Consider the following 14,556-nt stretch of genomic DNA (forward strand, 5'->3'; position numbering starts at 1 on the left):
TTTTCATTAGAGTTCTTTCTAGCTGGATGAAGGTTTGACACAGACACCTATCCATAAGAAGGCATCTCTCTCGGGATGGCAGCAGGCAAAGGTCACCTCGGGAGCCCTAGCCCCAGGCATGTGAAGCTGTCTTCTAAGGCAGTGGGTCCTTGCCCTGGCTGCATGTAGGTCGCAATTCCACAAGCCCCAGGATGATTGTGTATGTGCACTGGTTAAGAAGAGCTGCAGTATGGTGTGTAGGTACTCTTCTGCAAAGTCTCCAGGGTTCGGCCAAGGGGGAGAGTCACAATAGTGAAAGCACCCTGGCTCTGGGCTGACTGTTGATGGGCAGGTATTCCATCAACAGATGTGTATTTTAACAGGGGACTCTGGAGACTTCTGTCCTTCTCAGTCCCCTCACGCCTTTCAGTGCCTGTTCCTGAGCAGCCCTTAGAAAATGGTGAAGGATGTGAGGCAGGAGAGTAGCAGGTAGAGCAGAGCCACTGGAATTGCAGTGCTGGGGTAGGGGTGAGGGTGAGGGCTACACTGTGAAACAGGCAGAGGAAGTGGGTACTCTCAGTGTCTGCTGCCATACTGACCAGTAACCCCATTTTCTGTTCTTGGTGTTCAACTTACACCTGGAGGAATAGCACAGTTTCTTCAAATACAAGCTATTTGAAGTCTTCACATTCAACAAACTCCATAGCCTTGCTCTTGTCCCCACTGTCACTCGAAAGCTCTGGAAGGATCTGGAGGCTTCCAACATCCACTGCTGCATGGTGGGGGCGTACTATAGCCCTTCGAGGTGCTGCCACAAATCCTGCATCAGAAGGACTAGGAACAGAATCTGGGGCCAGGACAAGAAAACGGAAGAGTCAGTTTGCCCTCCACCCACTGACCCTGTGGTCCCAACCAGATTAGCTCCAGCCCTCTCCAGGCTTGCTTCTGAGACTGAACCCAGAGCCTGTGGTTTTGTTTCTCCTTCTCTAATGGCCAGAAAAGCAGGCAGATGAGAGCAATCACTTCAAGTCCTCGGGAAGCAGCTGCACAGGAACAGCTCCCGGAGGTGGTTTCTGAAGAAAAACAACCGTGAGTAGCGCTAGACCCAGGCTCTGGCACTCACTGGCCCTTAGCTCAGGGGAACACTGGCCAGGCTGCATTACTCACAGATGGTTTCCGGATTGCTCAAGATGCTGTCACCAGCCACGGGACTTGCCCCGTGACCCTGGTGTCAACATGTGAGTTGTCCGGCTTCATATTCTGTCATCCTTCCTGGATGGGCTCTGTCCTAGCCTGGTCTGGATTGTGCTTGGCCTGAAAGGAGAGGGACCATGCAATGGTGTTTCTGATCTGTCCATACAATGTGTTGGTGTGTGTTTAGTGTATATATGTGTGTTCCCATAGATGTGGGTACACATGTATGTACCTGGGTGTGGAGGACAGAGGTTAACGTGGAGCATCGATCCTCTCCACCTAGTATATTGAGGCAGGGTCTCTCACTTGATCCCAGAGCTTGCCAACAGAGCTAGTCTAGCAAAGCAGCTTGCTCGCAGGAGCCCGTTTCCGTCCCCCAAGTATTAGAACTATAGACGAGCTGCCATGTTCACCCAGGATTTATGTGGGCTCTAAGGGTCTGGATTTTTATTCTTGTGATTCCACAGTGGCATTTTACCCACCGGGCCATCTCCCCATCCTCTGTGCACACCGTCCTTCACAGAGCATTTCATGAAGCCCTTTGGGGCTCACAGCTGGGAGGACAAGATTAGGAAAGTGTGTGTGGGCGCTCGGGAAAAGTGCTTAATGTCGCCCCCAACCGGCAGAATCAGGGCAGTTTTCACGACGGCGGTGGGGGAGGGGGGATTAAAAGCATGGCAAGACAAGACCTCTGAAGCTAAAACAATGTAGGGAAGGTTTCCAGAGGCGGGGTACTGTCTGTACAGAGGCACAGGCCATGGGAGCGGGGCCGCATATGAAAGCGAACATACAGGGACCTCGTATATCCTGCAAGGAGAACCACAGGAGCGACAGGCAGGGGACAGAGGGGAAGGAAGGAAGGCCTGAAGAAGGCTTTGGTGTCATGTCAGGATCCCTACTCCTCCATCTGAGGAGGAACCTAAGATCAGAAGTACTGGCTTGAAGCTGAATGAGTCTGCCCTGTGTGTATTCTCCCTCCTGTTGACTGGTTGTGGGGTTTGCTACCTCCTGTAGACCTCCCTCTCACTCTTAGTCCCCCACACACACTGAGGTTGGACTCTCCCACCTTTTCTGGATTGCTTCAGAGGTCTCCCTGCTTCCCTTGCAGCTGCTGAAGTTGATTAAGTGTCAGTGGGACATTTGAGACTCAGCGAACATGAGGTACATAGAAATATTAAAGCGGGGGGGAGGGGTGTCACAATCTTAAAGGTTCATGGGACACTCTCAAAGTGAGAGCTCTTACCGTACAGTGGTCATAACTGGAGTGTTTTGAGAAACAGTCTTCATAGAATAGCGTGAGTTTATAGTCAGGGTATAAAAAGACCCGTGTGTAATTCAGCACTCAAGAGGATGAGGCAGAAGTATCAAAAGTTTAAAACCAGCCTGGGCTACATAGTAAGACTCTGCCCTTCCGCACCCTACCTCCCCCCCACAAAAAAAATGGGCAACAGCAACAACTACCAAAAAAAAAAAAAAGCAACAGGGAAAAGAGTAAAACACATGGTTGTGACTGCATTTGTACAGCAATTTTTAGAGGGTTGAGGTGGGGCCCAATAAAGTGCCCAGTATGCACCTGTTAGAATTATGCTGGTCTTAGGAGAGATCTGTTACTCAACTCGGGCAGTTTTCTGACCCTGTTCAGGCACTGGTTTCTCTCCCCTTGCTACGGAGGTGGTCGATAGCCTCAGCAGGACTCTTTCTGATAGCGGAGTAGCTGAGGATGCGAGCAATGGCAGAATGCCTGCTCCTTCCAAGAAAGGCAGTGAGCTGAGGTGCCTGGCCCCTTGGGCGGGTCTGGAGGGGTCTCACCACTCCCTAATCTGAAGTAGGGCGTGCTAGCCCAGCCAACCGTGGTGCTGTGTGTCCTCCGCCCTCTTAGCTGCAGGCCGGCTGGCGCACTCTAGTGCTTGGGGACCTGTAGCCAGCTGCCAGCTGCAGTCTCCACTGGGCTTCAGATGACCCCACCCACCTGCCCGCCCCTGGAGCCCAAGACTCCGCCTCCTCCTTCAGGAATGGATAGCCCGGAGAACACGATAGCCGGGCGGGCCCCGCCCTGGCCAGTGATTGATTACCAAACATCACTGTGACTTTAATGGTCCGCTTGGATGGAAATTAATTCGGGAATGGATAAATAATGCATCAGGATTTATGTAGTCCAAGGCAAACCGGAGCCAGGAGCGGGAGCCGAAGGGGTGTCGCCAGTGGCCCCCGGGGTCTCGAAGAAGCTAGGCATGAAGGGCTATTGGCCAAAAAGAAGAGCAAAGGAAAACGGATGGCAGCATGATCGGCCCAGCAAGTCTGGCCAGGCGTCTGCAGCATGCTGAGCCCAAAGATCAGACAGGCCAGGCGGGGTGAGTACAAATTCCTGTGGATTTCGGATTTCTAGGCACACAGCGTGTTTCCCCTGGCAAACGCGAGGACACTCAAGGAGCTGTCCTGCCCGGGTACAGGTGGGGGAAGGCACCCTGGGTCTGCGGCACCTGGGCAGTGAGTGTCTGCGGAAGCCTATGTGCCTGTAGTTCTGATGAGATTCGGGGGTAGGGGGTGTGTGTGTCAGACCCGAGATCGTACAGGGCAGTAACTATTTAAAGTGTGTAGGTGGTGAGCACCTCCACCCTACATTTTATGTTTTACAGCCACCCTGTCGTTATGGGTAAACAGGTGGCAACTGGAGGAAAACTTTACTTTTCACTCACAGTAAAAGTTGAAATGACCCTACCAGGGTTAGCCAAACCCAGGCTTCCTCAGTCTGAGGCCAGCCTGCTGGGAGCAGCCCCACCCCCACTTCCACCCCCAGCCAACCGGGAGGCAGAGGTAGAGCGTGTCTCAGGCCCGCCTACCTTCTACTAGAGTAAAACCGAAGGAGCGCACTGTTGGGAAGGCGGTCGGGGTGGGGGTGGGGGTAGGGCGGGTACTAAAGTCAAATAAAGCAAGAGATTACAATCTGTAGTTCAGGACTGGGCCATCAGCTAGTATCCCAGCGATGTAGCCTCCTGATCCAGCCACTAGACGGGAAAAGAGACTAGCATTTTCCCCAGGCAGCAACTGCTTGGCCAGGAATGAGGTTACCTCTGATGGAAATATCTGTCTTTAAAGTGCAAGCAAGGTGGTGGTGGCACATGCCTTTAATCCCAGCACTGGGAGGCAGAGGCAGGCGGATCTCTGTGAGTTCAAGGCCAACCTGGTCTGCACAGTTCTAGGATAGGCTCCAAAGCTACAGAGAAACCTCTTCCTTCCCCTCCCCCAAAATAAACAAACAAACAAAAAGGTGGAACAGCTTTTCAGAGGACCAGCACTTGCTAGTGCTTGGGGGACAACCCGCCTTCTTAGCACAGAGGATAAAGATGGATCTTTGGAGACGGGTGGGGCATGGGAGTGCTTCTTGGAGGCTGTTGTGTGGGGAGGGTGGGGCACTGGGGATCCTTGTACCTCCTCAGGGGTGCCCATTTCTTTAGCAGATTGGAGGCACTTGGTGACTTTGCCAGTGTGTTCAGTGCCATCCAGACTCTCCTGGAGGTTGTTGGGATGTAGGGTAAGTGGGAATCAAATGAGGAAGGACAGACTTGCCTGGCTCTGCTGAGAGGTGAAGGCATGGTCTGAAGATGAGCTGGGCTGGACCCCTCTCAGCAAACCATCTTCTTCTGTCCAAAGATACAGCCAGTAGTCACATGAGGCTCATGAGCACTTGGCATGTGTTGGTCCTAAGAGAAAAATACACACAGGCTTTTGATGACTCCATTAATAATTTTATCGCCTGCTGAAATGACAATGCTTTTGGTGGGTTAGAGAAGCATATTGTTAAAATTAATCTCTGGCTTTGAGAACAGCTATTGGATTAGTTCCGTGACCTACATGTTCATGATAGACCTTTTATCTTTCTGTAGAGTCTTGTTGGTCTGGAAAGAGACCAGTGCTATAGCAAAGGAGCCTGTCTGTGGAATCCCAAACTTCACTACTGCATGTGCGTGTGTGTGTGTGTGTGTGTGCACATGTGCATGCGTACATGCCTGTGGAGGCGAGAGACCGACTTTGGGTGTCTTCTGTTCTTCATTTTATTCTTTGAGACAGAGTCTCCTACTAAACCCAGAACTCTACCGGTTAACCAGAGGTCTGCCTCTTTCCCCCACCCTCAGCACACAGACTGCACCACTGTGGCCAGCTTTGTATACAGTATTAGGGATCTGACCTCAGATCTTGATATCTGCATGGCCAGCACTTTAGTGCCGCCGAGCCACCTCCCAGCCCCGCCAAACCTCTTTTATATATTTGCTTTCAGTGGCTTTCCATGAAGAGCAGCCCTTCCTCCCTTCAGGAACAGGAGTGTCTGGGGCATCTGTTGACCGTTCTAACCAAGGGAGCTACTGACATCCTGTAGGTAGTGGCCAAGGACGCTGCTGAACACCACAGTGCCCAGGATAAGGCCTAGCACACAGAATTATCTGATCTCAAATGCCTGCAGTGCCAAGGTTGAGGATCATGTGACAAGTTTAAATTTCTAGTGTAGTTTTTTTATGATTTATTTATCTTTTTATTTTATGTGCATTGGTGTGAAGGTGTCAGATCCCCTGGAACTGGATTTTCAGACAGTTGTGAGCTGCCCTGTGGGTGCTGGGAATTGAACCCGGGTCCTCTGGAAGACCAGTCAGTGCTCTTAACTGCTGAGCCATTTCTCCAGCCCTCTAGTGTAGTTTTTCAGGCATTAATATAGGAATCACTCGCCTACAACACTGTCTGACCATAAGTCCTGAGAGAGACATTCAGAGAGCATGAGTTACACAGAGGTTGCTGTGCACAGGGTGCCAAGAGGTGCTCAGAGTGAGCTATGATTCTTGATCTGTAAGCTGAGGAATGACAGGGGACTGAGCAGGGACAGAATGACAGAGGGAGGCTGAGCAGCTGCCTGGGAGCATCACATGTAGTTCTCCCAGTGTCATATGTATGGTGTGGTGTGTGTGTGTGTGTGTGTGTGTGTGTGTGTAGTATGTATGCGTGTATGTAGTATGTATGTATGTATGTATTTGTGTATGCATGTATGTATATATGAACCAGGTTAGACTTGCAGCATGTTAGGAAATAAACATCTGTGTGCTTCAAAGAAATTGGACTCTGGCAGATGGAAGAATTTTCATCAAAATTCACCCCTATTTAAAACTTGCAGTTCCAGAACAAGGTCTCCGTGACCACTTGAGAGCCTTCGCATCACAAACCCCAAGCCCTGCTGTCCAGTCTCCATCTGAACTAGACTCTTGCAGGCCACGCCTATGTGGACATATGCCCGAGTGTGTGTCACTTGGAAATGATCAGGCTTCCTCTGTAGAAGAGTTCATAGACTCAGACCTGGACAACAGGCTCCCAGGGCTTTGGGGCCTGACTGAAAAGCAGCTCCCCTGGGATGTTGATACCTCCTGGGCTCCTGGGGTCCCTCCTCAGAAGCCACATTGGCTGCTAACGTTTTAGCAAATTTCAACCAGGCCAACCCTGAAGGAGTAGGTGGAGGTACCCAGGCCCATGGAGAATGTCCTCGTCATCTCTTTATAGGGACAGGAGGAGGTGTGAGGATTAAGAATTTCCCAGAAGCCACACTGTCAGTTACCCACTGCAGAACTGTCTTACTCTGTTGCTATAACAGAATACCTAAGGCTGTAGTGACAATGAAGCAAGGCAGGGATAACAAGTAAAGGCACTTGCTGCCAAGCCTGGCAATCTGAGTTTAACTCCCCAAACACACATGGCAGAAAGGAAGAAGCAGTTTCCTCAAAGCCAATCACTACCCTCTGCATACACCCTTATAAAAAATAAAAATAAATATATTTTAAAGGAGACAATGTTTAAAAGGCTGTTGGACTTACGGCTTGGAAGGCTAAGAACATGGTACTAGCGTGTTCTAGGCTTCCAGTGAGAACTCCATGGCAAAAAGCAGAAGGCTGGAGTGAACGCGTGTGGAAACAGGATGTGAGAGAGAGTCTGAGTGGAGGTGCTAGGTGCGTTGTAACCTGCTTTCACCGGAGCTAACCCACTCTTTGGGAAGCACATCAATCTCTTCACTATGAGATAGCCTCGGCGACTGTTAGCACTTAAAACCATCACCTTTAGAATTGTCACATGGGGAAATTGGGCTTCACCATGTGTTTCGATAGAAACCATATCCAAATCACAGCATGAAGTAGGCCAACTGTCCTTCCCTGGGTGGATTCAACTTCCAAAAAGTTAACGGCAGATGGGGCAGACAGACAGACAGACAGACACACACACACACACACACACACACACACACACACAGGTGAAGCTCTGACCAGTGAAAGCAGGTGGTACTGTCCCTGCATCTAAGCTCCCTGGGAAGAGGGGGTGCCTTTCCTGATACCCTGTCCCCAGCAGACTCATCTCCCCTTGACCCGTGTTCCTGCTACTGCCCTGTTCCCAGGTTAGGAAAGGACGACACAGCTCACCCTGTCTCTGCCAGTTTTCACAGGGGAAAAACCGGTTGCATTTACTAACCCTCCACAGCAGGGCACAGGACCACGCGCTGTTTGGCACAGATAGAATAGCTATTTCTTTTCAAGACAGAAAAACAAAACGCAAGGTAGGGCCCCCTCTCCTCGGAGTTATGGGGTGGTTTCGAACAGTCAGGAGGAAGCTCGGAGACCAGGCTGCACATTCACGCTCACTGTGACACTTGCCACCCTTGTGCCCTTCAGCTTGCACCATGCAAGTACTAGATGCCAGCAGCTCTGGGACCAGGCCCTTCTCTGAGCAAACACCGGGCCTGCTTCACCCCCATCCTCTAGGCCTTGTGGTTCTTGGGCTGATCCCGTTAGGATTACTGCATCTCTACAACCCTGGAGTCATGGGCTTGTCATAATGGTTTTGACAGTCTTGATGCAGCTTCCTCGAGGCCCATGAACACCATCTCACATTAATGGTTACTGCTGTGGCCTGCCCCACTGCACAGGTCTGAAGCAAGCCTTTCAACGCGCTCTCCTCTCTGCACATCCCACTTGTCTCAGGCTAAGTCCCCTGTAGCCATTCTTACCTCTAACCTGGTCAAAACCATCACCCCAAATGTAAATCATACCCTGTACCCTTCTTCATCCGTACCCCCACTTCAACTGGGAATCCTTCAGCAGTCTCCACTGCTTTTATTAATTAAACCCCACACTTCTGACAATGGTTCTGAGTGTCCCTGCACGGCCCAGCTCACTTCCAGCCACTTCTCACACACTACGTCCCAGATATGCTGACCTTCTCCCCGTTTCTCTGTGTTCCACAAGTTCCCTCTGGACTTCCTTTTACATTCCATTTCACATATAAACACACTTCTTTGACTGCTGTTCGCCCTCCAGCCCTCAGCTCCTCCCACCAGGAAAATCCTGCCCCACCCTACTTCGGTTTGGGGCCTTGCCCCACGCTCCGTTCACCTTTGTTCCTCAGTCTTTCCTTCTGGTGGCAGTGACGTATTTCTGAGAGTGGCTTTTAAATATGTCACCTGCACTGGACTATAAGCTCATGAGGGTGGCGACCGTATTTCTTTTTGAACAATATTAGGTATGCCCTTGGTGCCTAGTAAGCACTCCGGACATACTTTTAAATGGATGAATAATCAATCAGTCATGGGGAGGCGTTCTCTTAGGAGGCTTGGCTCTTGTCTCTGTTTTAACTCATTGAGGTTCTTCGGAAAACCTATCCTTACCTTGACCGTATGTTACAAATATTTACCCGTTCTACAATTGTCCTGTTGTTGGTTGGATATTAAAGTTGTTTTTTTTTTTAATTTGAGGCATCTGTAAATTTTTATTTCGTGTCACCAATTCTGCAGTCATTTTCCTATGGAACTTCTGCCTTTGTTTGGAATAGTTCAGAGTAAATTTGTGTCTATTGTGGCGGCTCCTTCGGATGAAATCTACAGAGCGAGGCTGAAGTAGCTGTGGCTCACTTCCCGGGGCCTCCACGAGCGGGGAGCCCTGCTACTGCAGGGCAGCAAGAGAGTCCCGGTGGGTGGGATGGAGTCTTTTCTGTGGCTTTGTTCTTAGGACTTTTCCCCACAAGAGAGTAAACGTCTTTGTTAAATTCCCTCAATGAGGAAGGCATTTTTGCTGTAATTCCTCAATTCTCATGGCTACACTAAAATGAAGCACCTTTGATGTCATTTTGAAAGGTATGAGAAGAAAATCATTGAGTGTCCTGAGCAAACATGGTAGAAGTGACATTCATGTTTGTCTAATGTTAAATCCTTTGCTTGTCCTTAGCCCAAACTACTTACAGATCTCTGTCAATTACCCTGCAGGCCTCCAGCGATAGGGTTACAAAATGCAATGACTGGACAAACATTGAATGGAGGCAATTGGTGCAGTGTTTAAGACTGGAAAAACATCACCTAACAGAGAACTAAGCAAATGGAAAAGCAAGACCAGACCAACTCCAGGAAAACAAAGAGTAGTATCCAAACGGAGAAAAACAGTAATGGCAGAGTACAGTGCTCATAGGGGCCCAGCAATCACATGGCACTAATGATGGGAGTTCTGTATATTGATCTAATGCAACTTACGATATAATTGTATGGGAACGATGAGGAGGATACTTATGTGGGGGAATGTGTGGGTGGGGATCCTCTTCCATAGCTAAAAAGTCAATAGATAGCACTTAAAAAGGAAAAATCGATACATGTCAATACACGAATACTATTTTAACATGTGATAACCACTGGGGGAAAAGTGTAGTCCTGTGTCACCGTGGCAGGGATACGTCCTGAGAAATTCACCATTGGGTGATGCCGTCATTCTGCCAACACCACATACTCACATGCCACTCGGTGGGCATCTACGCTGCATGGCTCGCCCTGCTTCTCCTGGGCTACAATATTATGTCACGTTTTACGTACGATTGAAGGCAATTGCAATACGGAACTCATTTAAACTATAATAAAATATAATGTGAAAGGCAAATATTTACAGCTGTTCGGGGCACTCTCTGTGTCTGCCATGCGGGTTGTCATGACCGGAAGTTGCCCTGGGTGAGTCAGTGAGTGACTGGGGAGACCGTGCAGACACCCAGGACACCACTGCACATCACAGGGCACTAGATTTCAATGAAAAGTGCTTTTCCTTCTTCAACAGTTTGTTAACGTTAACTTGCTGTGACATTTTTACTTTGTCAACCTCTTAAATTTAACCTTTTGCCCCTTGTTTGACAGATTTAAACACAGACACGTTCCGAAACCATACAAATGATCCCTCACACCCTTGTCACGTGAGCTTTTTTCTGGTTTTAGTTTCTGCATACTCTAGATTTTCTCTTAAAAACTAACATACCAGGCTAGAGAGATAGCTGGCCATTAAAGACTAGATTCACGATCAAACACTAATGCAGTCACACACATATCAGCCTACACTGCATGGGCTCATTAACATCACTGACTACCTGATTTACAAAATAGTTTGTACAATACATTGTACATACATGGATCTATGTACAATACATGTGTACATTGCCCGCAGAGGCCAGGAAAGGGTGCTGGATCTCTTGGAAATGTTTCTATAGGTGTTTGTGAGCTGCCATGTGAGTGCTGGGAACTGAACCCAGGTCTTCTGCAAGAGCAGCAAATTCTATCTAGTTAACTGCTTTGAAAAATAAGTTGTAGTATACTCTAAAATAATGTTTAGAAATATGGATACGAATTGCACAAACACAGTGCGTTTTAATGTTTATCAAACATTATGTACCGGACATAGTTGCGTGTTCTATACCTTTATACAACTGATCACAAAGTTGGTTTGTTAATACTGGCATCACTACAAATACATAACCAATGTGTTTTATACAACCTTGTGACCATTACTGTGCCACTAGCTTTGACAATTTTTCATCTTTATAATAATATTATGGCACCATGACTACATTGTAGCCCCTTGTGACCAAACTATTGTTATGCATCACAGGACTGTACAAAGATAAAATGTGGCTTCCTCTAGAGGTAAGGACAGAAAGTGGGGAATGCAGGCTCTGGAGTTACGTCCGAGGCTTGTGGGATTACTTGAGATGTTACCAGGGAATAATAACTCAGAAGCCAGCTGACTCATCCCAGCTGACGAGGGAACTGTTCAGAATCCTGGAGGTTTCTGTTCTTAAGGCATCATGGGCTCCACAGCCTTCTCTGATTGCTTAGTTCAGAGTGGTGTGTCTTTGCAGAATATGCCCGTGGTGACCCGATGTTGCCTATGCCCACAAAGGCCAAATACACTGAGGATTTCCTAGAAGAGATCACATCCAGACTTGAGTGGAGAGCCATAAAGAAATGTAATCAGATAGGTGATGTGTCTTCTGGCTTTGCCTGTATCTCACTCAGAGAGGGGCTCGGAGACAGCAGAGGGTTTCCTAAGCCATGCCAAGGAGGAGTGCATGGTAGCTAAGGCAGGAGCTCGAGGCAGGACCCTGAGGGCACAACTACATGCTATCCCCATGTAGCCTTAGCTCTGACCTGGGAGCCCACTCGCAGGCAAGGGAAATAATGGAAACCATGAGTGAGCTGCTTGGGGGCTCACTCTGACTTGTTCATGCTTAGATAGCTTTCTTATATAGCCCAGGATCACCCACCTACCTTGGGATGCAACTACACACAGTGAGCTAGGACCTCCTTAATAGTAAGTACCCACGACTTTCCCCACAGACTGGCGCACAGGCCCATCTGATCTCGGTAATTCTTCAGTCAGCTTTCCTCTCGGGTGACTCTAGGCTGTGTCAGGTTAAAGCTAAGTAGGACACAGGATACAGGACAGAATTCAGTCAAGTGTAGAAACCTCAAAGCTGGAATCCTAAAGGAAAGAAGGGAACTCACAGGTCTCCTTCACCTGGCTGTGTCCTTACACCAGGCCATGCCCCAGCACTGCTGCTGATAGCTAACTCTACCCTGATGACAGACATGCCCAAGCCTACATGCCTTACGTTGATGCCCAGACCCTCTACCTCACACAGAGAATGCACTGATTCCCAAATGTGCCTTCCAGAACTAATATGAAATTATAGAAGTGCTCAGATCATCAAAGGACTCTGGACAAGCCCAGGGAATCTAATTAGAGGAGATAAAAGCTCCCAATTTGAGGATCTTTGAATGACAGCAGCCTCAAAGTACAAATGGATTTTTAATCTGTTGTTTAGGGTTGTGTTGTTTATTTCTATTTTTTTATTTGTTTCTACTGAGACATAATTTCCATACATGGTTCCCCTTTCTGTGAGATTTCAGTTACCTATGATCTACCATGTTCCAAATTAAATTTTAAAAAATCCAGAAGTCGCCAGGTGTGGCAGTGCATGCCGTTAGTCCCAGCATTGGTAGGCAGAGGTATGTGGATCTCTGTGAGTTCGAGGCCCAGCCTGGTCTACAAAGAGAGCCAGGGCAGTTACAGAGAGCAGCCCTGTCTCGAAAAACAAGACCAAACAAACAAACAAACAAAATCCAGAAGTAAAGAATTGATACATTTTGAATTGTGGCTGCTGTCTGATTCCAACTGTGGCTTCTGATTTCTGGTGTAGCATGGCTCAGTCTCGCAGCTTGTCACTGTGCCCACCTGGGACACGAATCATCCCTCTGCCCGGTGTGTCCACTCTGGATGTACCATCTCGCCACTTGTCACTCAGAAGGCATCTTGGGCATCAGATTGGCGACCATGGGAACACAACAATTGTATTTAAACAATCCTTATTTTGTTTAATAATGACTCCAAGGCACAAGAATACTTACTGATACTGAACAAGTTAGAATGACAGAGAAAGGCTGTGTGAGAAGGTAGACATTACTAACTTTATTGTAGAGATCTGTACATAAAGTAGAAAACAGAGCTTCTCTAGGATTCATAGTACTGATGTTTTAAGGTATCCTCTGGGGGAATCTTAGAGCCATTCCCTGAGGATAAAGAGCCATCAATAGACAATAAAATGTTTATCTTAAATGTCTCCCCATTATCTGCCATCCAGATCAACACACACTGTATTTTCCTTAACTCCAGGAAGTACCTTCCTATGTCCTCCCAAGGTGACTCTATTTTTATCCCTGTGGAGTGTTCCTCTTTAGTCACTTTAAGTTTTGTATGCCTGGCATCATGGGTTTGACTAGCATCATGGGTTTGACTGGCATCACGGGTGTGACTGGCATCATGAGTATGACTGGCATCATGGGTATGCCTGGCATCATGGGTATGACTGGCACCGTGGGTATGATTGGCACCATGGGTATGATTGGCACAATGGATATGACTGGCATCATGGGTATGACTAGCATCATGACTATGCCTGGCATCGTGGGTATGACTGACGTCATGGGTATGACTGGCACCATGAGTATGATTGGCATCATGGGTATGCCTGGCATTGTGGGTGTAACTGGCATCATGGGTATGCCTGGCATCATGGGTATGACTGACGTCATGGGTATGACTGGCACCATGAGTATGATTGGCATCATTGGTATGCCTGGCATTGTGGGTGTAACTGGCATCATGGGTATGCCTGGCATTGTGGGTATGACTAATGTCATGGGCATGACTGGCACCATGAGTATGATTGTCATCGTTGGTATGCCTGGCATTGTGGGTATGACTGGCACCATGGGTATGACTGGCATCATGGGTATGACTGGCATTATGGGTGCCACCCCACTGTCCACACCGCTGCACTCCATCATCTTTCTTCTTTCTTTTATGGAAAGTGGGGAATACTTGGAGGTTTGGAATGCGCTTGGCAGATTTGAGCTTTCCATTCATGTGAAAATCTCTGACTTCACTCCTGTCTCCAGCTGTAGTTAGGAAAGAGAACAAGGAGCTAAGCGCTCAATGTGAAGGCACACAGATCGTCTTGAGCTTCAGTCCAGGAGGTGAAGTCCAAGCAGGTTCTTCCCAAATCCAGCTGTGTCTGTGACTGGTGGGGGTCATCGTCTCTCAGCAGCTGCTGGTTCAAATCCACCAAGCACCCACACCCTCCCATAGGGCCCTAGGATGCCATCAGCAGTGCAGGAAACAAAAGGCTAGGTGAGGTCTATGCCATCCGCTCTGACCTGGCCTTCTCAGCTGGGCTTTACTGGAAGGCACACCCACTGAACCACGGGCTAGGAAGAGCCAGGGTTAGGATTGGTTACTGCTTCCCAGGTAGCAATGAGGGCAGATTCTAGCAGTGTTGGCCATGGGTACAAAAATGTGTACCCTCTGCAAGCAGGCCTGTTGTTGTCTACCTGGTGATGTGGAGGAATTCCAAATTTGGTTCTGTTTTATATTGACTTCCATATTTTGGGAATGTGTGGCTATAGCCTTCTTAGGTGGTACAGACTCAGGAAACTTCCCCTCCTACCTGCATTTGGGGTTGGATACGTCTTTGAGAGTTCCAGCACTTTCAATGCTTACA

At 48.4% G+C, this 14,556-nt stretch overlaps 1 protein-coding gene across 3 annotated transcripts in view; it reads left to right on the forward strand.

The window, feature by feature from the left end:
• Window positions 1-14,556, forward strand: part of Arhgap22 (Rho GTPase activating protein 22) — a 166,148-nt gene that overhangs the window by 33,048 nt on the left and 118,544 nt on the right. Inside the window, exon 1 of one of the 3 annotated variants that reach the window (XM_087906249.1) lies at window positions 3,202-3,524. The exons of the other annotated variants lie outside the window; for them this stretch is intronic. Within the exon in view, the coding sequence (XP_087762375.1) occupies window positions 3,491-3,524 (34 nt within the window). The 5' untranslated portion in view covers window positions 3,202-3,490. Of the gene's footprint in view, window positions 1-3,201; window positions 3,525-14,556 lie in introns of those variants that run through there. 3 annotated transcript variants of the gene reach the window in all.

This window comes from Myodes glareolus, chromosome 5 (genome assembly GCF_982192425.1).
Source record: "Myodes glareolus chromosome 5, mMyoGla1.1, whole genome shotgun sequence".
Taxonomy (NCBI): domain Eukaryota; kingdom Metazoa; phylum Chordata; class Mammalia; order Rodentia; family Cricetidae; genus Myodes; species Myodes glareolus.